The 27929-nt window shown below is 45.2% G+C and overlaps 1 protein-coding gene across 2 annotated transcripts; it reads right to left on the reverse strand.

Annotated features, from left to right (window-relative positions):
- LOC142907793 (tripartite motif-containing protein 14-like) lies at positions 1–27929 on the reverse strand. 2 transcript variants are annotated; one of them, XM_076057596.1, is made up of 8 exons: positions 27765–27917; positions 21340–21643; positions 15658–15880; positions 11428–11523; positions 8881–9114; positions 7789–7811; positions 6558–6694; positions 1–4416 (listed from the first exon to the last, which is right to left on the reverse strand). In XM_076057596.1, the coding sequence occupies exons 2-8, from the start codon at positions 21594–21596 to the stop codon at positions 3809–3811; spliced, it is 1578 nt and encodes a 525-aa protein (XP_075913711.1). In that variant the 5' UTR covers positions 21597–21643; positions 27765–27917; the 3' UTR covers positions 1–3808. The 2 variants fall into 2 exon arrangements, with proteins under 2 accessions (XP_075913711.1, XP_075913712.1); XM_076057597.1 differs by lacking the exon at positions 8881–9114 and having other exon boundaries at positions 27765–27929.

Here is a 27929-nt window from a genome sequence, read left to right on the forward strand (position 1 = left end):
TTGATTGCTTGACGTTTCCCGCCGTCACATAACTCTTCGGTGACTGATCGCCCTCGGTGGCTGGCTGTTATCTTCTGTGGTTGGTCATCTTCTGTAGTTGATCGCCGTCTTCTGCCACTGGTAGCTGTGATAGCGATGTATGGCTCGTATCTGTTTTTTATGCAAAAATTTCTTCCTCTGGCTCGCCTTCTCACAAAGGACCGGAACTTCCTTTGATTTCACTCTATGCTGCGGGGGGGGGGGGGGGGGGTAGGATTGTACGTGTGTCCATGTGTGTGTGTTCTCATTTATTAAGCCATCTGTTAAGTCTCACCCTGGCTTGATTCTTGTCCCCCTCCTCAGCTATCCCCCCATCAAAGGGAAACAGATGCTCCAGATTGCTCCCGAGTGCGTCCTTCTTCTCCACCCTCTGCAATAATTAATCTGGAAGGAGGGGGGGTTCCCCTGTCTGGTGGAGTTCCCCCCCCCCCTTTTCTCTTCCCTCCCGGTGTGACATTCTTTTCCCTCTCACAAAGGGGTGTGTTGAGGCTTTTGAAGTTAAACATTTTATTTGACCTCCTATAGCTTGATACCGTACCACTTTATAGTTATGATTCTGTACGTGACTCAAGGTATGTTTGTGGCAGTGTTTACAGTGCTTCCATCGTGGCATTTGATTTTTTATTTATAAGAGATGCCCTCTGCCTGCGTATGCAATTCTATCATGTGCTGCTGGAAGACAAAGGTGGTTGGGAGACTCTTCGTCTATGGAATACATTTATCTTGGTCACGTGATCGACTCCCCTCGCCCCATCTCTCCTGGATGACCCCCGGCTTAACTCTTCATAATTATTATTGGGTTTATGTTTTCCACGATTCGTGTTTTAAGATTGTATCACCACGTATGTTCCTAGGGTTTTATTAATTTCCGTTCCCCCGTCTGTATCCAGGGATCTGTGCTGTTATACTCGAGTTATATTTTGATGTCCTGAGGTTCATAAGTATAACTAAGTTTCAGTTAAGCTTCTTGACTGCTGGAATTCATATTCCTTGTTTTTTGTAAAGTCACGTAGACGGCAATATGTAATAGAATTTAATGTGAATTACATTAGTATTTTGATTTAAAGCTTTCGTGAATGCAGGGATTCATATTCTTGGTTCTTTCGGTAAAGTCACGTAGAAGGGAAACAATAAAATAATACAAATATAAAACAAAATCTCACGACGTTTCGATTGCAACACAAGCAACCATCATCAAGTGTGAAAACCACAAGAAAAATAATTGAAAAAAGTGGCGTTTTTTTAACGTTAGCACCACGGAGAGCAATTTGACAGTTTGTTCAGATGGACGAGTCCATCTATGTTCGGAAAAGAGGGGGGAGACGAAAATAATGGATGCGGTCTGAAAGCCACCATAAGCGTGAACAATCAATTAAGATCCGAAATGGTTTATCAAATCCTTCCAATGATTGCTAAGCCAGAATCCATCTTCTCGGTTGAAATTATCTCTTTGTTTGTATATGTGGATAGCCTCATGAACAAATCTCTCATGGTAGCCAGATGGCTTGCAAAGAACCTCTGTCTTGGAGAAGTCAATGTCATGTGAGCCTACTGAATTATAACAGTGATCTACCACGGCTGCGGTGTTGGTCCTACCGTGTTTTAGGTCTGCTTTGTGTTCACGAATGCAGTCTGAGACATGTCGTTTGGTTTCTCCAATGTAACTACTACCACAGAGGCAACTTAGTTTGTAGACGCCAGGGATTCCGGACATACAGTTTTATTATGTTATTGTTTCCCTTCTACGTGACTTTACCGAAAGAACCAAGAATAACATTAGTATTAATATGTATGAGAAGTAATAACCCACTATGTAGATTTTAGTCTGGTTTTTAATCGGAGTGAGTGTTTTGGCAGTCATTAATGTTTGCTTATTCTTGTTGCTGAGTTTTTGTCATCCCTCGTTTGGGTATGTATGTGTTTGTTCTACTTATTGGGGTGATAAGTTGTTTCCTCAAGGCCTGGCTCCTTCCTTCGCGGTCGGGTGTCACCTTTGTCTATCTCAATGGGGGTCGTGGTCTCTCCCTTTGTGGTTTTATTGCTACCCCATGCTGCTAGGAGACAAGGCGGCCGGGAGGCTTCATCTATGGAATCCTTTTCTCTTGGTCACGTGATCGACCCACCTCGCCCCATCTCCCCTGGATGACCCCTGGCTTAACTCTTTATAATCATTATTTGGTTTATGTTTTCCACGATTCGTGATTTAACATCGTCATTTCACGTGTGTTCATAGGGTTTATTAACGTTTGTTCCCCCGTCTGTATCCAGGGATCTGTGCTGTTAAACTCGAGTTATATTTTGATGTCCTAAGGTTAGAGGTATAGCTAAGTTTCAGTTAAGCTTCTTGACTGCTGGAATTGATATCCCTTGGTTTTTGTAAAGTCACGTAGATGGCAAAAGGTAATAGAATTTAAGGTGAATAACATTAGTATTAACATTAGTATTAAAATATGTATGAGAAGTAATAATCCACTATGTAGACTGTAGTCTGGTTTTTAATCGGAGTGATTGTGTTGGCAGTCTATGTCGACTCATTTTGTCGCTAAGTTCTGAACATTAACCGTTGTATTAAGAGAAACGAAAAGGCAAATTATTGTAGAATTTGCCTGTTCCTTCATGGCGCCTGGTTGTCTGTGCTCTTAAAACGGGGGCCTTTGAGGCTACGTATATTTCCCGCGTGTCTCATTAGTAATTCCCCCGCTTTGTTTTGGGTTTTATTATATTTTATGGCTTATATCCGGCTGCCTGGTTCCAGTGTGAGAGGCAGCTGCTGTGAGGGGAGGGGGGGTTTATCTCACCCCCTTTGGCCCCCAAGCGACACCACGAATGATTAAAAAATATATATTGGCAAAATCATTCTTAATATCAATTTTGGAAAAAGGCCTATATATACAACACTGTAACTTACAGCTTCTTAGACATCACCGCCACGCTCCCACACCCCCTTCATTCTTTTGTTCAAAAGAAGTGGCAATCCCTGTTGTTTGGCAGTTTCCTATGCTGAGTGGAGAGCTGTCTTCCCCTCAAAATTATTGAAGCCAGAACCGGTTCACCGGATCTCCTGTATTTCAGAGGTCCAGGCAGTACTGGTCCATTTCATGACAGAGGAGAGGGAGCCTCTCATCCACAACGAAACATTCCATTAAGTCCACAAACACACGTAATATAATTGTCCCTGGGAACCGAGATTCCAACCATATAAGCACAACTTCCCACGTAGATATATGAGGCTCTGTATGACGCCATGAGTTTATATTGTTTTCTATGTGAGTATATGGGTATCTATGCGAGTCTATGGGTATCTATATGAATATATCGGTATCTATGTATGTCTATTGATTTCTACATGAACCTGTGGTTATTTATGCGAGAATATGGGTCTATATTTGAGTCTATTAATTTATATGTGATTCTGTGGGTATCTATGTGAGTATATGGGTTCATCTAAATATCTGGTTATCTATATTAGTCTGTAGATTTGTACGTGAATCTGTGGGTATGTATACAAGTCTATAAGTATATATGTGAGTCTATGCGTATCTATTTGAATCTGTGGGTATCAATAGGTCGATATTTGAGTCTATTTGTGTTGAACTAAGTCTGTGGATAGTTATGCGAGTCTATAGAAATCTATCTCAAAGGTGACGTGAACAGTGCACATCTATGACAGTAATCAACCGGGGGAGCAACAGTGCCAGAACGGCTAACCTACACAGCAATGCTCACAGAGCGCTCTGATGCTGGGTCCACGTCACCTCTTCTGAGAATCCTAGCAGAGGCCTGCGCAGGAGCGTGGACACGTGGCTATTGTGATGCTGTCGTCTAGGACTTTGAACGCAGGGAAGAGTGGACCATCGTATTGCACAACGTAGTAGGTGTGCAAGTGGACCCGTGCCTGTGAAACATCATAGAATGACAGTCGGTCCATGTCACAGTCCAGCAGAATGCCCACCCTGTCGATGTGCCAGCCTCTACGGCCACCATCGCAGCTGAATTCAATGTCGGTTTGCTCTGCATCGTGAAAGGCACTCAGATTTCCATCGTCGTCGTCGTCATCATCGTCTCTGTATTTGATGCACCACGACTCGGCATTTTCACCCAGCTCCGCATCGCTGGTATTGCCGCTCCGCTCCATCGACCCATAGCAGACGCCCACACACCACTCGACGCACTCGCTGACGTCCACCTCCCAGTAGTGCAACCCGGAGGTGTAGCCCTCCTCGCACAGCGCTTGCCTCCAGTAGGAGAACGCCTCACAGCCCTCCGTCACGTCCCGACGCCTCCTGAGGGGCCGAGACAGGCTCAGGGCCTTGCCACAGTCGTCGGCGTCCAGTTGGTAGTGCAGCGTATCTTCATCAAGGGTTGGACTCCTGAAATCTTCTCGGTCATAGAACGCACACGGAAAGGACAGCGGTTAGTCATCGGCTCCCTTAGCTGGTGGACTGCTTCTGCTGTTGTTGATACAATGACAAACAACGGTGCTGGAGAATCCCAAACAGCTGCGCTGCCACCGTTCAGATCTTGGGTTTAAGTAGAGGTTTCACCTGCCCGTGGTTACACCGGGTACTCGGGGGGTGTACGAAGAGTGCGATCGCCAAAAAACATAACCGTTGGGTTGTCTCTTAACTATATACACAAGGACAGCGTGTACATCATCAAAGCGTGTTTGTTTGCATGTTTTACCACCAACAGGATGTGTGAGTCATGCAGACTTGATGATTCCTTGCAAAAGGTGTGTCTATTTGGTGTTTGAACATCTTAACACCTCCTGTAGTATTATTCTTTTTTTACAGAAAGGGTAATAAAGCATATAATTTTTTTCATCACACAAACTGATAACTTATCACTCTATCTCCATGCGAGAGTGTCCTTTTAGGTGCATTTCCACCTTGGGCTGCCATTCTGTCTCTTCGTCTGCAACATCACCCATCGGTCCTGCTAGTCGACGTAAACTGCCCAAAGCCCAAACCCCCTAAAAGTTTCCCTGCCAAGTCAAGATGATGCCACTAACCTTTGCATTTTTTCTCTGTAATGCGTACGGCACCCTTTCTGTCTCTCAGTGCAATTCGATGCATGCGACCTCTCCACGCTCATTTGCGCCCCATTCGAGTGTCCATTCAAGTTGTCTACCAGCGTCCCCCCCCCACCCCCCGCTTGTGATTCGGTGTGTTTCACAGCAGGTCGTTTGCGTGCTGACGGAACACCCCTCTCCCTCCTGTAGCTCGCCTGGACCGCTGCCGCCCGTTCTCTTGCGCCTCTTCACGTCGTCGCAGTCATTCGTTCCCAAACTCTGAATTCATAGGCGGCAGAAGCTTTCCTTTGTTTTTGGATGGCGTGGTCACACAGACGTAGTGACATTAATGTGAGATTCGTGTTTGACGCATTTGGTAACTCCCTTCATTTATATATTTCCATTTGCGGAATAGCTGCTTGCACCTGTCGTGTTCAGTCAGCACGCGATCTGGGCATCCCACTTCCCCCACATGGCAGTGAGCCTCCGGATAGCAGGAGGGTGGTTAGAGCCTCAACACCTCTTCTCCATTATCCATTCTCGTCCTCTTCCCTCCTCCTCACCCCTCTACTCCTTCCCTCCCCTGTAGTCCCTTTCGTGATCCCCTGAGTAGAACCACCTGGTAGCCCGCTACTACACGATTCCATTCTGTGTCACCGTGTTGTAAGCCATGTTCATCAAGCGCCTGGAGTGAAGGGCTATATAAATATACGTGTTTAATTAGATTCGATCATCAGATGTACCACTTATTAGCGTTTTCATCGTTATCAAAATAGATAACAGGAACGGTGGGTGAGTGATTCGGTGAGTGGGTGAGTGAGTAATTTAGTGGGTGAGTGAATGAGTGGGTGAGTGAGTGGGTGGGTAGGTGAACGAGTGGGTGGGTAAGTGAGTGTGTGGGTGGGTGAGTGAGTAAATGAGTGGGTGAGTGAGTGAGGTGTGGTGAGCGAGTGGGTGGGTGAGTGGGTGGGTGGGTGAGTGAGTGAGGTGGGTGAGTGAATGGGTAAATTGGCCTTTACCATCTGCCTAGTTATGGCCTTTTGCCCTCTGCAGGTTCTGTTTATTTCCTGGCTTTCCATACACAGGGGCGCATTGGTTGATCTACGGATTAAATGCAGAACTTTACAAATGTAAATTATTATTCATTATATTATTATTAAGTGTGTTCTCTATTTCACAACTTTGATGCCAAATAAAAAATATCCCCTGTATAGCCTGTAGCAGTCTGCAGGGGCAAGTGTTGTTATCGAGCAGCGCTGAGGGGGTGGTTGGCTATCACCAGACCTGGGCACATTTGTCTCCCCAGTGGCGATGTATACTACACACCACACCAGGTACTCATTTGAGGATGAGTTGAGCTGGGGTGGGGGCTGGGGGCCCAGGACCGGTTCATATAATCATCACTGGTGTTGGTGCGCCATGAGCGGGAATTGAACTTGGGTCGCCTGGTTCGCAACGCAGCCACTCGTTAACCACTGTGCCACCGCACGCACGCACACAAACTTACTTCTGAGCATCGCGTTTTCTGTCTTCCAATTGGAGATTCTGGGGGAGAGACTCTGCAGCAGGCCATGCAAGGATGAAAATAGGTCTCTAGTCACGATGTTGTCATTTGGCGGGTTCTTCATCATCACGGCCGTTATCCTGAACGTGGAATAAACAAATAAGGAATAAGATTATATCGTGGATCTATGGGAAAACCTTTGTTGGCCAGTATCAAGATGATTACAAAGAATAGGCTTGCAATACCCTTCCCGGTAAGAATAAGAATCATAATACAGGAGTTGTGTTAAGATGTTCAAACACTAAATAGACACACCCCTTATTGCAAGGCATCATCACGTCTGCGTGAACCACACATCACGCGTGTTGTAAAACATGAAAACAAACGTTCACTGATAATAATAATGTATGCATTGTCTTCAAAATTGATTGGCCTGCACCAGAGCAACAGCCTCCTGGAGGAATCCGATGAGGTATAAAGCTCTTTTTCACAGATGTCCAGTAGGCACGGGTAACAACGTTAAAACAGACAATACAAAAAAACATGATCGCAGTGAAAAGTACAAGAAAGGTAAAAAACAAATGACCCAAACACATACAAATAAAACAAAACCAACCCGATTTTACCAGGCAAAGCCCACTGAGGTAATAACTTTTTTTTAAAGCTACCTGGACACACATGATAACTCAACAAAGTGGCTTAGAAATTTGACGGTTACAGCAGCAAAAAAAAAAATCTAAATAGTCTAGATGCATGTTTCTAAATGTGGAGGGAAAACCCGGAGAAAAAATCCACACAACCACCAGGACAGAGAGAGACATGCAGACTCCTAATATGCAGCAGCAGGCGTCAGGGTCGGTACTATCATGATGATGATAAATAAAAGTATGGCAATAATACAGCTTCCTTCATGACAAGGCCATTAAGGAGACTGTAGCTCTGGTGTAGGCCAATCAGTTCCGAGGACAATGCGTAGATTATTATGATGGAAGTGTGTTTGCACATTTCACTACAAGTATGATGTGCGGGTGAACACAACTTGATGATGGCCTTGTGATCGTAGGTGTCTCGACATATTAATACAACTCCGGTGTTATCATTGCGGGGAAGGGTAAAGTGAGCATATTATTTATTCACCATCGTGGTACCAGTAAAACATGGATCTTGAATGTTCAATTAAACTGGGATTGGGGAGTTGAGTGGCGGTGGAGTGACGTGAAGGTGTCCGACCTACCTTCTCTCCAACTCACCGCTCACCTGCGACAGAGGGACAGGGGTGCACGCGTGAGACATCCATTGGTAAGCTGGTCACCATCTCAGGGTAACCTCATCTCATGTTGATATACGGAGTGTACCAAAATGAATACTACACCAAAAAAAAGTTGAATATCTGTATTGTCTTGATTTAAAGCTTTCGTGACTGCAGGGATTCATATTCTTGGTTCTTTCGGTAAAGTCACGTAGAAGGTTTTCACACCTGATGATGATTGCTTGTGTCACAGTCAAAATGTCGTGAGAATTTATTGTTTTATATTTTTATTATTTAATTGTTTCCCTACTACATGAATTTACCGAAAGAACCAAGAATATCTGTATTGTTATTCGAGATGCTGATATGAATTTAATATGAATTCTGCAAGTAATAGACATTTACGTTTTAGTTTATTTAATGTTATGGTATTGATTAGATATGCTCGAATTATTAATAAACTTGTATATGTTGCCCATCGTTCAGAAAAAAATAAACATTTTAAAACACAGCTGTAGGCATGCATGATGACTCAGCATTCACAATACCATGTTTTAGTTCTTCCAGGTCAGTTGGTTTGCGAGCCTAAGACTTTACTTAAAAAATTGAAATACAAATTTAATGGTTTTAAGTCAAAAATAGGGTTTCTCTTTCAACAAAAAAAGCCTACGTGTTAAACTAAAGAAATGGGTTTGTCAATCTAGATGATGTAAAGGTGCATCGTAGCTCTCAGTGGCTTCCTAATATCAGAAGAAAACATTTTCCCAGATGGCCGCAGAAGCAGCGTGTTTGAAAATGCCACGAAATGAAGAGTTGACCGCTTTTGTTCGACGGCTGAGCCAATAACCGCCGCTGCTGCTGCTGCGAGGATGACAGGAGTTCGCGTGATGGTGGTATACAGCTCCTTGACGAGATCACCAAAAGTATTGTGTGGTTCATTCGTGGCAGGCACTTTGTGTGTGTGTGTGTCATGAACACGACCTTTTAACACTGTATTCGTTCAGCCAATGCAGCAGCAGTAGCAGAAGGTGCTATTGACGATTTCCACACTACTGGTGCCCTCTGTTCTCCACGTACCTGGATAGCCCGCACGTGATTCGTTTCCTGCAAAGCCGCCTGCACCTCTTTGGTGACAGCCACCATCTCAGCGACCATCTTCTCTCGGGGCGCCATCTGGCCATGGATTAGGCCCAATAGTTTACTCTGCTCTGCATGCGCCAACTGCTTGAGTGTGGCCCTTTCTTCCTCGAGGGACTTGATTGCAGTGTTAAAAGCGTCGTCTATGGATTTGTCAAAAGCTGCCGACGTTCCCTGAAATGGGACGAGTATAAAATTTTCCGCGTGAAAAGATTACAGTTTTAGCTACAAGTACCACCGCTGCATGGATGAGCATGACCCACGTGAGTTGCGAGCTGTCATTCGTCCAAAGTTCGCCACGTGGATGAGAGTGTGGGTTGGCGGAGGCGAAGGGGCATTGGACATGCTGTGGCGTGCGAGAAAGAACAATTGACGGAGCTGCCGCTCAATTCGCCAAAAGTTAGCTGGTAGGAGCATCAGCAACACGCCACACCAGCATGACGGCAGCTTGCAAAAACCCAACCAATAGATGTCTATTGCAATTTATATTAATATATTAACCCCCCCTCTTCTCTTCTGATTAGTTCACAATTGACATCACATTTATTTCTCATATATTTAAGACCGAAACAGGAGGATTTCTCCACAATTCTGGCTGTCACCTGATATGGCTGGTTGTTTATAATTACTGGCGAAACATCAGTATATGAATTGCAAATGTTGTGGGGGGTTTTACTCTCCAACAAATATCAAATTCATATTCTTAGTTTTTTCGATAAAGTCACGTTGAAGAGAAACAACAAAATAACAAAATATATATAAAACAATAAAAAATTCTCACGACGTTTCGACCATAACTCAAACGGTCATCATCAGGTGTGTTGGTTTGCATAAATTTATTTTTAAACGGCACATTTATTTATTTATAAAAAACGTTGGCGTCACGCGCAGCGATTTGGCAGTTTGTCCAGGACTAGTCCATCTAGTCCATAAAAAACGTTGGCGTCACGCGCAGCGATTTGGCAGTTTGTCCAGGACTAGATGGACTAGTCCTGGACAAACTGCCAAATCGCTGTTTAAAAATAAATATTTTAAAAAAATAAATTCATGCAAACCAACACACCTGATGATGACCGTTTGAGTTATGGTCGAAACGTCGTGAGAATTTTTTATTGTTTTATATATATTTTGTTATTTTGTTGTTTCTCTTCAATGTGACTTTACCGAAAAAACTAAGAATATGAATTACTGCAGTCACGAAAGCTTTAAATCAAAAATATCAAATTGGCACGTTTTATTGGCATGACAAACCACCATACTAATTGGCTATGTCGGGTGGTGGCCGGTTTGATATCGGCATTAAGTGGAATCGGTATTAATGTGTTGAATCAAAGGGCAGCACGAAAATGAGCATGTGAGGTATTGATCTAAACAAAGGAATTCGTGGAGGAAGGACAGAATTACGTAAGAATAGGCTTTACTGTTTCTGATAAGAATACGAGGTGTTAAGATGTTCAAACATATTTTTTGATAGCTCAACCAAATAGCTTATTATCATCAGGTGGAAATTTAAAGCAGCAGTCAAATAATCTAAATGCCCGACATTGATTCTAAATGTGTACGGAAAAAAGAGGGGACCTGGAGACAAATCCACACAACCATGAGAAGAGCGAGAGAGAGAACCAAACTCAAAAGATACAGCAGCAGGCATCGTCAGGGTCGGGATCGAACCCACAACCTCCTGCATACGAGGCATGGGAGATAACATCTCCTAGCCACGAGGGCACCCAAAAACCGAAATGGACAGCGACTATCACTACAAGGCCTAATCAAGTCTGCATTAACCACACACCATGCTTGTGGTAAAATATGCAAAAAAACTGCTTTGATTATAAAGTAGGCATTCTCCTTGGAACTGATTGACCTGCAACCAGAATCAAGATTTTTCAAGATGACCATCAGATGTATCAAGGTGATCATCCTGATATTGGTGCACGACAATCAGTGATACTGGTAAAAAAAAAGGGGTCCTGGTGTTATACCAAAGTATAACGCCAAAAGGCGAACACAGCACGATGACAATGCAAATATCAAAGTATCAATAGCTCGGGTTGGCCAATATAACTGCCTTTTTTCTGTTTCAAAGCTAGTGGGTATGTTACTATCAAAGCACGTTTGTTTTTACGTTTTACCACAAGTGTGATGTTGTGGTTGGTGCAGACTTGATCATGCTTTGTCGTGATAATTCACGATGTAACACGATTTTTGTTCCTGGGTAGTGTTATTTTCTAATTGCTTATGCCTCAAAAGTATATAAAATGGCTATTATTCCCCACAAACTTTGCTTACTTACAACCCAGGAACAAAAAAACGAATTTTGTTACACAGTGAATTATATAATTGGTGTCTATTTGCTGTTTGAACATCGTAAACACCTACTCTATAATTATTATTATTATTGCCAGGAAGGGTAATAAAATCGATTATTTGTATCATCAATCATCTTCATTTCATGGGAATTTGTGTTATTGTGTTATTGGGTCTCACCTCTACATTGGCTTCCGTGTTCTTCAGTATATTCAATCTTGCTGCAACTTTCCCATTATGTGTCATAAGTTGTTGGAGTGACCGCGATAGGGATTCCTGTTTTAAGAAGAAGAAAACAAACCAAACAAAAAAGCCTATAGCAAAACGATTAAAATCATACACGATATTTACCCATTAAATGAAAAGGGTTGTTGTTGTTGTTCAGAAAAAATGTAAGGAACCAGAAAGAAAGGAAAACCAAACACAGAAAATTATGGCTTGAAGAAAGCGTCATCAGGGGATTGGTGCCAGAAAGATGTAGCCACTAACTTGAGCCATATTTGCACTTCAAGACAGAGGAGAAAGTGGAAACAACAAGTGAAGAAAAGTGCAGTGGGCACCTACTCCGGCCTATCTTGCCTCATGGATCGTGATAATGATATACTACACTACTATTCATGACACGAATATACGCTACACTATACACTACGCTATACACTACACCAGTGGTTCTAAACCTGGGGTGCACGCACCCCCTGGGGGTGCGAGATGCCCTTTCTGGGGGTGTGAGACATGCCAGATGTTTTTAAAGCTAAATCGTTGAACACAAATTAAGCACAGGTACGCAAGTCCCACTACTTTATTTCTTCAAACCTATGTATTTATTAACATTATTACAATAAAAAAAATGTTGTATCTGTCTTTGTGTCTATAGCCGTGTTCCCACTGCCTTCTGGAGAAGTCTGGGAAGACAAAAGCTAGGGGAGCACACCCTGAGATTAAAGCAACGTGCTGGTGGCGCGCGAAAGGCGGTCCTCCGATAGACTGGAGCTCCGGCAGCCTCCTGCAACTGTGGAAGAGGGCCAGTCATCCTGGGTTCTCCCTTTGCACTGGATTCCACCCTATTGCAGTGAAGAAGTGCTGTTGGGACTTACGCACCCTCAACTGCACTCTAAATATACTCTTTGCGCAGGTATCCACTTTTGCGTCTGTGAATCGAGCATCTGGAAAACTGGACAAAAGTCTGGCGGCGTTGAGTGGTGTGGCGACGGGAGTAGGTACGAACATATCCAAAGCTCCTAGTCAGACCCCTGCACGCCAGCGGCACAGGGCATGCGGCGGCTTTTGGTTAGGCCAGCCAACACAGCCTTGCCTGCCGGAGGAGCTCACCACTGGGACATTGTCCAAAATTTTCAAAGATTTGTGAGCTCCTTACACAATCCAACCTTGTTAAACCCAGGATAGATCATAGGCAGGCCAGCTTAAATGTTTCCAACTGGCAAAGATGTTTCATTAGGGGGGTCCACGTTTTGCAAGCATAGAGAAGGGAGGGCATGACAGTGGCAGAGAAGACCCAAAGCTTCGTGTGGAGCAACAGACCATGTAGCTTCCACAGTGATACGCAGCCGATGAAAAGTTAATGCCGCTTGACTGATCTGGAGTAAGACCTCTGCTGTCAAACCAGAGCCGGACATGAGCACACTGTTCAGGTATGGGAAACACTCCACTATCTCCACAACTGCCCCATCACCAATTGAGAGTTGTGGGGGTGGAGTATCTGATGGTACAAAATACCTAGGCAGGTGCTTAGTTTAGGTGGGACTGATGGTAAGGCCCCACCTCTTAGTTGCACGCTCCAGGTTCAGCAGCAGTGCCTCCAACTCCTCCTCTCAGTGAGCAGCAATCACCAGATCATCGGCATACGTAACATGGTTGACCAATAGGGAGCCATCCCTTGACCGCATCCAGGCATTGATCAGCCTCCCATTATATCTGTACCAAATGAAAATTCCTCCAGTACAGCTACTGAAAACTTCACGAACTACATAGTCGAAATAGATGTTAAGTAATGTGGGAGCCAGAGGACATCCCTGTCGCACCCCAAGGTGAAAAGGGAATGGCTCCGACTCCCGGCCACATAGTTTAACCCGGGGCTCGCTCACCATCATTAAGGTCCTTAATGATTGTGAGCAGAGACTAAGGGATTCCTGAAAGCACGAAGAACAGCCCAGAGCCATAACCTTTTAATGATATCATAGGCCTTGAAACCACATTGGGGCTCCGCAAGTCTCTCCTCAGCGTGACTTGCAAGGCGATGTTGAATAATCCTTGCCAGAACCTTTCCCACCACAGAGGAGTGAGATGCCCCTGTAGTTGTTACAGTCTGTGCGGTCCTCCTTCTTAAAGAGAGGGACCACCAGGGCATCCTTCCAATCCTGTGGAACCTGTCCAGTGATCCCGTTTGTTATTATGATGTCATGTAGGGCAGTCTATGCCCAAACGCAACCCTCCCTCAGCATTTTCCTTGGGAGATCATCTCTGCCTGGTGCGTTTCCCGGTCTCAGACTCTGGATTGCCTTCTGTTCTTCTTTAACAGATGGCACCTCAGCCAGCCACTCACAGGGGGTGACTACGTCTTCCAATATTCAAGACACTGCAGCCTCAGCAGGGTCATCCCCACTTTGCCCCATTATGTTTTCCAGGCTGAGGGATTTCCTCTCCCCAAAGACCTCACAGAAATGTTCAGCAAATCTGAAAACCTGTTCCTGGGGGCCGGAGATTTGATCACCGTTCTTTCCCCTAATGATGGTGATAGTTGTGGCACTGCAAATGACGTTTTTGATGGCGTTAGAGTGATTTGTGGTCGCGAGCAACTGAGGCAGACTCCATCTCCTCAGCAACCCGCGACCACCACCCGTCCTTGCAGCTCCTCACGGCTCTCCGAACCTCCGAGTGAAAGCTGCGGTAAGCCTCCTCATTCTCTGATGTGGGATGCTATAGATGGTGAGAGTGGGCCTGGTGCTTTTTATCAGCCAGCCTGAATACCTTCTCTGTGCACAAGAGTCTCTGGGAGGTTTGGATCATGTATCTAAAGCAGCCATTGCAGCTGCATGAGCCACAGTCCTAAATCTCACCCATTTCCTCTCAGCATCATGAGGAGTCCAGGACGAGGTCAACCTCAGCTGCAAGCAATGATGAAATTCTCGCTTGCAACTTTCATCAGCTAGCTCAGATCAGGTCATTGTGTGTTTGAATGGGGTCCTGGGTACCCACCCAAAAGCAGAGTGGAAGAATTGCAGGGGCATCTTACAGATGATAAGTCGATGGTCAGTGGGCAGATCAGCTTCACAGTGGGTCCTGGTACCAAGGATATGGGTCTGCATCCACTGTTCTGTCACTATATAGTCCAGCAGATGTTCTTGCTTTGACCTGGTGTGCATCCATGATGTTGGGTGGATGTGCCGATGCCGGAGAAGCGTCTTGGTAATTACAAGATCATGGGCTGCACAAAAGCCAGCAGCCTCCTACCGATGTTATTGAGCTGATCCGGCCCATGCCTTCCCATCACTTCAGACCAGGTGCCAGCATCATGACCAACTCGGGCATTAAAGTCACCCAACAGGATGACTATCCTGAGGGGCCACTTGTGACTGGAGGTCATAAACGGCATCTGACTCATCGGCCTTGCCTGCATCCCTCCACTGATGTTCATCTTCGGTGGGGGCATAAGTAACCACGACCACCACTCCTCGCCTCTGGTTTATAGGAAGGGGAGCCCAAAGTAGCCTGTGGCTTACAGCTTCCCACACCTCACCGCCACGCTCCCACACCTCCTTCATTATTTTATTCAGAAGAAGAGCCACTGCCTGTTGTTTGGCAGTCTCCTGCCCCGAGTAGAGGACTGTCTACCCCTCATGGTAGGCAGGACCCAGAGCCGGTCCACCGGACCTCCTGAATACCAGAGATACAGGTGGTACTGGTCGAGCTCCCGACAGAGGAATGACAGCCTCTCCTCCGCAGTGAGCATTCGAACATTCCACGTGGCCACCCGTAGTGGCTTTTTGCTCTTTCTGGAGTAACCCCGAGGGTAAGGATTCAATCTCCTGGCTCCGCCAAATGTCGTTTGGCCAGGAGACATCATAGATGACTATCCCCCCGGGGCCTCCGGCACAAGCTTAGCTGTATATTTTTTTCGTGGATTAGTGATAATTGAAGGTGGAGGGGTTACCAGCCCCTCGCACCTGTCTAGAGCACACTTTGGATGCTGTGGTGGCTACAAATGCGATGAGGGGAATGGCCAATGTAAATTCGCCCTCCCTACATGGCACTGCTCACCATAGCTTTACCGTCCGGCACCAACATCACCACCACTACCACCATCACCATCGCTACCACCACCATCACCACAACCACCATCATCACCACAACCACCACCATCACCACGCGGTCGCCGCGCTCAGAGCACCTCACCTTTGCCTGCCGACCAACCTCCTCTGCTGACATTAGCTTGTGGCCCCGGTGCGCACCGCTCGTGACGCAGTCAGTGCACACAAACGCACCGTGCTCCCGGCAGAACATGGCGAGTGCCTTGCCATGCTGAGCACAGAGGTCCAGATTCAGGAGCCTCACTCGTGCCAAGCTCGGGTTGAGCTCCTTCAGCGGCCGTTCCCCTTCCGTGCTGAGACTTGAGAACCTATGGGTACAAACCGTCTTCACTGAGCGACCATGAATAGTGGCCGGATCTCCTGTAGCTCACTTGTCCACATTGGGGCACCACGGTGGCAAGATGTTAACTACCTTGGCTGGTGCACAGGAGGTCGTGGGTTCGATCCCGACCCCGATATCTGCTATACATTTAGAGTGTGGGTGTTCATTCTCCCTGTGATCTTATGGATGTTTCCCTTGTTGTCAAGTTGTTTCCTCTGCATTTATAATAAACACTGGGGTACCGCGGTGCTGAGATGTTAAGTACCTCGCCTGGTATGCAGGAGGTCGTGTTCGATCCCATACCCTGACAATGGCTGCTTCTGTATATTTGGAGTCTGCCTCCCTCTCCCATGGTGATTTCATGGATTTTTCTCCCGGTCCTCCATTTTTCCCACTCCACGTTTAGAATCATGCGCTTAGAGTATTTGACTTGAGTTATGAATTTCCACGTGATAATAAGCCAATTGGTTGAGCATTCATTTGTTATAGACAGGTCACTTCTGAAAAAGAGCTATATAACTCAGTGGGCCTTATCTGGTAAAATGTAAAAGAGTTTAGTTTAGTATTGTACTGTCACGAAACATGAGTAGGGACTCGCAAGACAAAAGACAGTTTCACGTTTCAAGTATATTTTGTTTAACCAGATGACAATTCCAGAGACCGGGACCTTTATTGAGTTTAGTTTGTTGTCCTTCCCCCGTCACCTCCAATTAGCATGGTTGGCTATGTACGGTATGAAAGAGGTTCAACATACATACATGGTATGTTGTAAATGTTGTGGAATTACTGTCCAACACACCGGTGTTCTGAACTAGTAACGAATTGGCATGTTTTGTTTACGTGACAAACCTTACTAATTGGCTGTTTTGGGTGGTGGCAGGTTTACTGACACATTTATATTTACGTGATCTAACCCAAAAAAACCTCGGTTATGGTATACAGCATGTTGTGGGTTGTGTACTCGCTCTGTTTCTGCACAGCAGCGTCTTAAGATGCGGTTGCAGCATGCCTGCTCTGTAAATCCACAACATGTTATACAATCACGAACAATGTCACAAGACTACCTCTGTAGCTTGATGCCTTTTGTAATTATTTATCATTATGATCCATGGGCTGATAGCCCCCATAGTAGGTGGCCACTGCAAATTGTCATTAGTTTCCACTTTTCTCTGTCTTGTAGTGCCAATATGATTCAAGTAGTACCATATCTTTCTAGCACCAATCTCTTATAACGTCGTCAAGCCATTCTCTGTTTTGGTCCTTCACTCTTTCCAGTTCCTTTCATTTTTTCTCAAACAACAACACCACACTTAAAACATTCTGTTGTGTCCAAATAGTGCCAGTTTCCTTCCCATCAATGCCTGCATCATTAGGTTGTCTCTCTTCTTTGGTGCAACCGTTTTCTTACTTTTACCTTGATCACTCTTTATTATTACTCTTCGTATTTATAAGGCGCAGCAGACCCAAAAATAGGGCTTCAGAGTGCCATACAGAGAGAGAGAGAAAATAACTATTTCGAATTAACATATCATAGGAAATAATGTTGTTTAATTTTAACTCTTATTCTGAAATGCTGTCAGTTTTAATGTAAGGTGAGTAACACGAACAAACAGACTCATAGAGATACATCGAGATTCAGAGCCACAGAGATACATACTCATAGAGATACGTAGCGATACGTATAGATTCGTAGAGATCACGATATTTCGATACTCATAAACATACACAGAAACTCACAGGGATACATAGAAATGTTTAGAGATACATAGAGACTCATAGAGTAAATACATAAATATGTTGTTAAACCCGTCACCACCGGACACAGCCAATTAGTAAGGTTTCTCAATTAAAAATATCATGCCAATTTGTTACTAATACAGCACACCGGTGTGTTGGAGAGCAAAACCACAACATTGACAATCTGAGTACTCAACTTGTAAATGCTGTGTCCTGTACTAGTAACGAATTGGCATGTTCTGTCTACGTGACAAACCTTACTAAATTGGCTGTGTCAGGTGGTGGCGTGTTTAACGACACATTTATATATTTGTGATCTAACCCAAAAAACATGTATTATGGAGGATATTGGGCGCGAAAGCCTACGTGTTAAACAGACTCATAGAGATGAGATACATATAGACTCATAGACATATAGACTCATTAGGGACACATAGGAGATTTATAGAGATACAGAGACTAAGAGATACATAGAGACTAAATGTGATATATAGGTGGAGAAGATGGCAATCTTTCCATGGTCTGCACTGTTACGTGCTTGTCACAAACTAATGTTATCATCCCAGCGATTGAATGCCAAAATGGCCCTCCTGATCAGGATTACAACACCAAAGATACTTTTCATGGCCAAACTTACCGCAGAATAGGGCCGTCACTACGTGTTTGCCATCTAAACGTAGAGGCACCTATCAAGGCCCAAGTGCGACTTGCTGGGACGTTTCCTCATAATCCAGATGGTTCGACACGCTCCTGCTCCAATAATTTCCTGTACAGCCGACGACGAGAGCCAGCTACCACCATCCTAAGCAGGGACTACCAACGTCACGTGAAATTCCATTTCAAGGACCTCACCACAATGAACGCAGAAAACAACATACTGACAGCCATCATCATCGTCAAAATCAATTATGTATCTGTGATAAATGTATATAAACCTCCAAGAACCACATGGAGCCCAAACATGCTGCCTGCTGTGACCAATCCCGCGGTTTTTGCCGATGAATAGGTCATCGACTGGGCAGCAACTAGTTACCTGTTCATTCTGTTTGACGCTAAAGATGAAGGCACCATCCATTCCGCACGATGGAGGAAGAATTCAAACCTTTACCTGTGCTTTGTGTCGTGTTCAAGTTCGGGTGAACTGCCGTGTGCTTCCAGAATGGTTCTGGACAATTCCCGAACAGTTAGCACAGGCCAGGCTCGGTGCATATCAGGGTCAAAATTCTGATGATCACGTCCATCCCTGTGCCATGATGCAACTTAAGAAAGTGCAACTGGGAACCTTTTATTGAAGCCATCGTGTGCACTGTCTATCAGAATCCACCAAAGTCAGAAAACTATGAACGTTTCACCAAGATTGTCCTCAAGCAGCCCGCTCACAAATTCCATGGAGTTACTGGGCAGAATACACTCCATGCTGGAAAGGAAAAAGCGAGTTCCTGCTCCAGAAAAACAGAGTCAGGAAGCCCAGAGTGTGGAAAAGCTCTCCTGGACTTCCTAAATGAATCCAGGAGCCAAAGGTGGACAGAAGCGATGCAGTCATTAGATTTTACGCACTCAAGCCATAAAGCCTGGTGCCTCCTGAGATACCAAGGAGCGGCACCACCACCAAGAAACAAGACCGCCAATGTACCCATCAATGCCATCGCCACACAGATGCTATTGAATGGAAAGATCTCTACAGATCGGCAAACAAGATAGCGAGTGAAATGAAAACTCCACCAATTAATAGCGGAATGTGCACCGACAACAGCCTTGTTATCCCCCTTCAATGAAGAAGAGGTCATTGATGCCATAAAAGCCACCAGATCAGGAAAGGCCACAGGATTAAATGGGATTTATCCCGAGTTCCTTAAACACCTTGGCCAAAAAGGATGCCACTGGCTGGCCAGATTGTTTTCAGACATTATTTCCTTAGGCAAATTCCCCAAAAATGGCGACAAATGAAGGTCATTGCCATTCTGGAAATCAACCACAAACCCAAATAAGTTCTGCCCCATATCCCTGCTTTTTACAGTGTACAGAATTCTATAGAGGATGCTACTGACCTGTATGTGACCGATCTTCGAGGAAACTATACCAACTGAACAGGCTGGCTTCAGCCCTGGCCACAGCATTTGCTATCAAGTGTTGTAACTCACCACACACATTAAAGCTGGCTACAAGTGCAAAAACATCACAGGGGCCGCTTTCATCGACCAATCACTGGCCTATGACACAGTATGGTGGGAAGGCCTCATGCTAAAGCTGTCTAAGGTCATCAGATCCCAGCAAACCCTCAGACTTCTATCATCGCTACTGTCCAACCGGCCATACCGTGTCCACCTAGAGAACACTGTCAGCAGAGCCCACTTCCTCAGTAACGGGCTCCCACAAGGATCAGTGCTTGCTGTGGCACTTTTAACATATAGATATAAGTGACCTCCCTGTCACCGTCGGCCGGAAATTTGGCTACGCCGATGACCTAGCACTTGCCGTCCAAAGAACGACTCAAAATTGAGGTGCAAAATGACCTGTGCGAAGACCTCAAGAAACTTGAAACGTACTTCAAGTACTGGAGGCTCCGCCCAAACCCAAGGAAAACTGTTGTAACGTTATTCCACCTGAACAATGCAAGCGCCGACCAGAAACTGGCCGTCACTTTCTGTGGCGAAGAGGTCCAGCACGACAAGTACATCAAATACCTCCGTGTAACTCTTGCCAGCAGCCTCACCTTGCACAAAACCTGCAGAATACTGCTGTAAAAACAAAATTGCGAGTTAATCTCGTTCATAAACTGGCCGGAACAACATGGGGAGCAAATTGCAACAACCCTCCGGACGGCCCCCACAGCACTATTCTTCTCTGCGGCAGGATATTGTGCCTGAGCCTGGAACAAAAGCGTGCACACAAAGGTGGTGGACACAAAGGTAAATGCATCCATGAGGATCATCTCAGGGATGCTAAAGAGCACACCGTTGCAGTGGCTTTCGGTCCTCGCAAATATCGATCCTACGCAGCTCTGTCGCGATGCTGCATCTATGACGGAGTACTGCAAGGCCATCGTAAATCCAAACCTCCCAATAAACAAAGACATCTCCATGACCCCACCACACAGGCTCAAATCCAGAAAACTTTTCTGGCAATATGCAAGGAACATACATGATGATGACAAGACCACCAAAGCACGATGAGAGGAAACCTGGACAAACACCAAAATCTTGCAGAAACCCATCATCAGCGACCCTGAAATCCTCCAAACAGGATCTCATCTACCGAAGAAGATCTGGTCCTCCTTGAATCAGATCCGGACACTCCGTGGAAGATGTGGACACTTGTGACTGTGGTCCAAGATCTCAGATCGTGCAACATATCAGATCATTCAATGGCGATCTGAAACAAATACATGCGGCTACTCCTGGAGAAGTCGAATCAATATCAAATCTAGAAATCAATTTGTTATCTGTTGCTGTCCCCAAAAATGCCATACAAAAGAATAAGAAAGGGATACATAGACTCATAGAGCTATATTGCGACTCATAGAGATACATATAGACACATGGGAGACTCACAGAGTTACATAGAGACACATAGAGATAGACAGAGACTTTGTGAAAAGTGGGCTAATTTTTCCCAATCCGAGCCAGCTGGCTCAACAAATGTAATTCACTAAACCAATGGACTAACCGACCAACTAACCAACTAACTATATTTTCCCGGGAACAGAACCTGTCCACGATGCTGGCCAGCTTGAAGTTTTTCTCGAGCTGCTTCCGCATCTCCTCCTTGGAGCCAAAGGGCAAGACCCTGCGGCACTCGGGGCAGGCGCAGGCACCGTCGCGCCACACGCTCACGATGCACTCTCTGCAGAAGGTGTGTGGGCAGCCCAGCAGCACGGGGTCGACGTAGAGGTGCAGGCAGATGGAGCAAGTCAGCTCCTCCTCCAGGCCCCGGTCCCGGCCACCTGCTGCTGCCGCCGCTGCCATGCTGAGTGGAGCCGATCCGGTCTGCTGTCCCTCTGCTCCCGCAAATCCTAACGAGGTGGGACAGGTGGTCGAAATAGACATCAACAACAACAAAATCATAAAGTTTGGAGACAATTTTGAGTAGGTGTATCTCTGCGTTGTGTTCTGTCCTCCGGAAAAGTGGGGCGACTTGACAACAGCTGAGCACGAGGGTGTTTGCGGAATGGCTGAACTTTAGATCAAACTTGTTCTTCCGAAGGGCAATTGCGTATCTGCAATAGCGACATCCAAAACGTGTCGAGCATCGCGCTCAATAATCGTGCTCTGTGCAAGACGCACCTGGTCAGACTCGTCTACCCTGTATCTGCTTCTTTATTTATTTCATTTCCCGTTTAAAAATTATTTCAACTAAACTATATTTTTTCGTTATTTCAACAGGTAAGGCTCACCGAGCTATGTAGTTATTTTTTAGAAGCAACCAGGCCACAAATTATAGCTCAAAGAAGTAGCTTATCATCACATCCAAATTTACAGTGATCAAAATGCCTAGGGATTCATAGAGACGCACAGATATGCAATGAGAACCATACAGGTTTATATGCATGTTTATTAAACTTATTTCACACCGTAAATAACCAACCATGCTACATGGAGGTGCGGGGAAATCTGCACTGGTGCCTGCTTGAGGGCGAGATTAGCAAGTAAAACAAAGACTGATTAATTGATCGATGTCACCGTGGAACAGGGCCAGGTTATGAAAATGCTGGGGCCCTAAGCTACGTCGAGCTTAAGAGGCCCCATCATATCGGAATTAAAATACAGTAAACAGATACCCATAGAGACACCAGAGAGATGCATAGAAATACAGAGATACATATAGACTAATCTATGTTAATTTTACCAGGTAAGGTCCACTGAGCTGTGTAGATCTTTTTCAGAAGCGACCTGGTCACCACAAATTATAGCTCAACGAAGTGGCTCATTATCATCACCATTATGTGGAGATTTAAAGCTGCAGCCAAATACTCTAAACGTATCACGTTGATTCTGAAGGGGAGGGAACAACCGGAGAACCCGGAGAAAAATCCACGCAGTGACAACCACGGGGAGAGACAAAAATTACAAATAAACAGCAGCAGGCATCGTCAGGGTCGGGATGGAACCCACGACCTCCTGTACCCCGGGCGAGGTAGCTAACATCTACGTAGCTACCGTGAAGTGGAGATACGCAGAGCCCCAAGCATGGGCGATTTATGACAATGCTGGGGCCCTAAGATATTTCTATTTTTCAACGGGCTATGTAAAAAAAAGTAGAACGTGTGTACGATTGTAAGTTTTGTTCATGCTTAAGAGGGCCCCCGTCGTTAATGAATGCCAGGCTGACTTAGCTGTAGCTCACTTAGCCGAGGCCGAAATCTGACCCTGCCACAGAACGAAGAAGCCGTCAAAGCCACCACCCCCCTCAAGGCCACGTAATTGTTGGCCAGGTTATGATTCCTTGGGGTTTACTGGTTAACGCGACCAATCGGGTTGGCGCCGCTGTTATAGACAATATGAGGATCTGTATTTATCAACTGAAGGAGTAATCCGGATGGAGCTATGAAGCTCTTTGTTTCAGATGTCCAGTAAAGAGTTATGGATCAGAGAATTAAATCGACAACACTACAAAACTACAATACACACTGAATATATACTGTTAGTATACCACACTCAGTCAGTACACACACAGAGAGTAAACCACACAGTATACACCGAGTACACACACAGTACACAAACGCAGATTACACCATACAGTATACAGCAGGGGTCGGGAACCTATGGCTCGCGAGCCAGATGTGGCTCTTTTGATGATTGCATATGGCTCGCAGATAAAACAAAATATTCTCACTTGTTTTAATCCATCCATCGATTTTTCACTGCGCATGTCCTGTTCAGGGCTGCAGGAGCAATTGTCCATTATTTTAATTGGATGATACTGGCCTACGTTTGCCGTTGCTGGGTAAAACAGGTAAACGCCCCCTTTTGAATCAGTCTGAGACTGCGTCTGCTCGGTCATTAGCTCAAAGCTAACCCTTCGACGAAGAAGATGGCGAAAAGAAAAAAAGACGACGAGTATCGTACATTTCAGGACGAATGGACCGAAGAATTCGCCTTTGTGGAGAGAGCGGGTTCTGCGGTGTGTCTAATTTGCAATGACAAAATTACATCGTTGAAACGGTCGAATGTAAAGCGGCACTTCGACACGCGCCACGCTACCTTTGCATCAAAATACCCTGCGGGAGACAGCAGAAAGAAAGCGTGCCAAGAGCTGAGCAGGGTGCAAGCTAGCCAGCAGCAACTCCGCGTATGGACCCGGCAAGGTGACTATAATTCGGCTAGCTTTGCTGGTTCTTTAGCAATAGTGAGGAACGGAAAACCATTCACAGATGGCGAGTATGCTAAAACGTTCATGCTGAATGTAGCCAATGAACTTTTTGATGATCTTCCGAACAAAGACAAGATAATCAAACGGATACAAGACATGCCTCTGTCGGCAAGAACTGTTCATGATCGTACCATCGTGATGGCAAACAAAGTGGAGGAAACGCAAGTGAAGGACATAAATGCAGCGCCGTTCTTTTCTCTGGCTTTGGATGAGTCAACAGACGTGAGCCATTTGTCGCAGTTCAGCGTGATTGCAAGATATGCTGTTGGTGACACACTGCGCGAAGAAAGTCTTGCTGTTCTGCCATTAAAAGAGTCCACAAGAGGTGAGGATTTATTCAAGTCTTTCATGGAGTTTGCTCAAGAAAAAAGTCTACCTATGGATAAACTTCTCTCAGTGTGTACTGATGGTGCTCCGTGTATGGTGGGGAAAAACAAAGCATTTGTGGCGCTTCTCCGTGAACATGAAAATAGACCCATCCTAAGTTTCCATTGCATTATACACCAGGAGGCACTTTGTGCTCAGATGTGTGACAGGCAGTTTGGCGAAGTGATGTCGCTGGTCATTCGTGTGATCAACTTTATTGTTGCCCGAGCCTTAAATGATCGCCAGTTTAAAACACTGCTGGATGAAGTTGTAAATAACTATCCTGGTCTGCTTTTGCACAGCAATGTGCGTTGGTTGTCAAGAGGGAAGGTGCTTAGCCGTTTTGCGGCTTGCCTGAACGAAATCCGGACTTTCCTTGAAATGAAAGGCGTCGGGCATCCTGAGCTAGCCGACACCGAGTGGCTCCTCAAGTTTTACTATCTCGTAGATCTGACTGAACATCTGAACCAGCTCAACGTGAAAATGCAAGGCATTGGAAATACAGTGTTATCCCTTCAACAAGCTGTATTTGCTTTTGAAAACAAGCTGGAGCTTTTCATCACGGATCTTGAAACAGGTCGTTTACTACATTTTGAAAAACTGAGCCAATTTAAAGATGCATGCACAGCAAGTGAGCCCATTCAAAACCTTGATCTCCACCAGCTAGCTGGCTGCACATCCAGTCTCCTACAGTCCTTCAAAGCACGCTTTGGAGAATTTCGTGAGCACACTCGTCTTTTTAAGTTCATCACCCATCCAAACGAGTGTTCACTGAACACAGCCGACCTGAATTACATCCCTGGTGTCTCCGTCAGAGATTTTGAAGCAGAAGTGGCTGACCTGAAGGCCTCAGACATGTGGGTGAATAAGTTCAAGTCACTGAATGAAGATTTGGAAAGAATCACACGACAGAAAGCGGAGTTGGCGAGCAAGCACATGTGGACAGAAATGAAAAAACTCCAACCCGAAGACCAGCTGATTCTCAAAACTTGGAACGCGCTTCCTGTCACATACCACACACTGCAGCGTGTGAGTATTGCTGTATTGACCATGTTTGGATCTACGTATGCATGTGAGCAGTCATTCTCACATCTTAAAAACATCAAGTCCAACCTACGATCACGTTTAACGGATGAAAGCCTCAACGCCTGCATGAAGCTTAACCTCACCAAGTACCAACCCGACTACAAAGACATCAGCAAATCCATGCAGCACCAGAAGTCGCATTAATGGTGAGTGTTATAACAACATTATTAAAAAGAATAAATTCAGAGGCTTATTATACTGACATTTAGTTGAATTCACTTTTAAAATATATTATATGGCTCTCACTGAAATAAATTTCCAATTTTTTTGCTTTCATGGCTCTCTTAGTCAAAAAGGTTCCCGACCCCTGGTATACAGTGTACTTACAGTCAGTTCACACAATAATAAACCAGTCTACACAGTGTAAACACAGTCAATGCACACAGAGTACACCACACAGTATGCAGTGTGCACACATTAGTCCACACACACAATACACCACACAGTATACACAAAGTACACTCAGCCAGCACATACACAGAGTACACCACGCTGTATACACAGTGTACACATTGTCAGTACACACACAGTATATACAGTGTAAACACAGTATATATACACTCATACAGTCCACCATGTAACATAAATAGTGTACAGTCAGTACACACAGATTACACAACCCAGTATAGACAGTGTACACACAAACACAGCACACCACACAGTATAAACAGTGTACACACAAACACAGCACACCACCCAGTATAAACAGTGTACACACAAACACAGCACACCACACAGTATAAACAGTGTACACACAAACACAGCACACCACACAGTATAAACAGTGTACACATAGTATGCACACAATGCAGAGACAGACTACACCACACAGTATACACAGTGTACACACAGTACACACAGTGTACACACAGTCTACACAGACTACACCACACAGTATACCCAGTGTACACACTGTACACACAGACTACACCACACAGTACACACAGACTACACCACACAGTATACACTGTACACACAGACTACACCACACAGTATCTACAGTGTACACACAGTACACACAGACTACACCACACAGTATACACAGTGTACACACAGACTACACCATACAGTACACACAGACTACACCACACATTATACACAGTGTACACACAGACTACACCACACAGTACACACAGAGTACACCACACAGTGTACACACAGACTACACCACACAGTACACACAGTGTACACAGACTACACCACAGTATACAGTGTACACACAGACTACACCACACAGTACACACAGACTACACCACACAGTATACACAGTGTACACACAGTACACACAGACTACACCACACAGTACACACAGTGTACACAGACTACACCACAGTATACAGTGTACACACAGACTACACCACACAGTACACACAGACTACATCACACAGTATACACAGTGTACACACAGACTACACCACACAGTATACACAGTGTACACACAGTACACACACAGACTACACCACACAGTATACACAGTGTACACACAGTAAACACAGACTACACCACACAGTACACACAGACTACACCACACAGTATACAGTGTACACACAGTACATACAGACTACACCACACAGTATACATAGTGTACACAGTATACACAGTGTACACACAGACTACACAAGACTACACCACACAGTATACACAGTGTACACACAGACTACACCACACAGTACACACAGACTACACCACACAGTATACACAGTGTACACACAGTACACACAGACTACACCACACAGTATACACAGTGTACACAGTATACACAGTGTACACACAGACTACACCACACAGTACACACAGACTACACCACACAGTATACACAGTGTACACACAGTACACACAGACTACACCACACAGTATACACACAGTATACACAGACTACACAGAGTGTGTACGGTACACACAGAGTACAGTACACATACACACAGAGTACAGTACAGAGTACAGTACACGTACACAGAGTACAGTACACAGAGTACAGTACACATACAGAGTACAGTGCACATACACACAGAGTACAGTACATACACACAGAGTACAGTACATACACACAGAGTACAGTACACATATACACAGAGTACAGTACACCAACAGAGTACAGTACACCCACAGAGTACAGTACACCCACAGAGTACAGTACACCCACAGAGTACAGTAAACCCACAGAGTACAGTACACCCACAGAGTATTTAGGCTGTCAACTACAACACAACCGTGGGCCCGTGGGCCCGTGTCTGGGCATCTACACTATGATCATCATCGTCATGGAATCGTCGTCCCATGTCCGTGCACCGAAGAGGGAGAACGCCACCCACCTGAGTCCCCTGCTCGCTACGCGCGGTCTCTCAGAACGCTGCTCTGGGGAGTCAACTTCCTTAGAGGTGGCGGAATTATTTTACCTCAACACCTCCACTCCCACCTCTACACCCTACCCCACCTCCACTCCCACCTCTACACCCTACCCCACCTTCACTCCCACC

The sequence above is a fragment of the Petromyzon marinus genome, chromosome 83 (assembly GCF_048934315.1).
Source record: "Petromyzon marinus isolate PM22_M1 ecotype Great Lakes invasive population chromosome 83, UKy_Petmar_22M1.pri1.0, whole genome shotgun sequence".
NCBI classification, from domain to species: domain Eukaryota; kingdom Metazoa; phylum Chordata; class Hyperoartia; order Petromyzontiformes; family Petromyzontidae; genus Petromyzon; species Petromyzon marinus.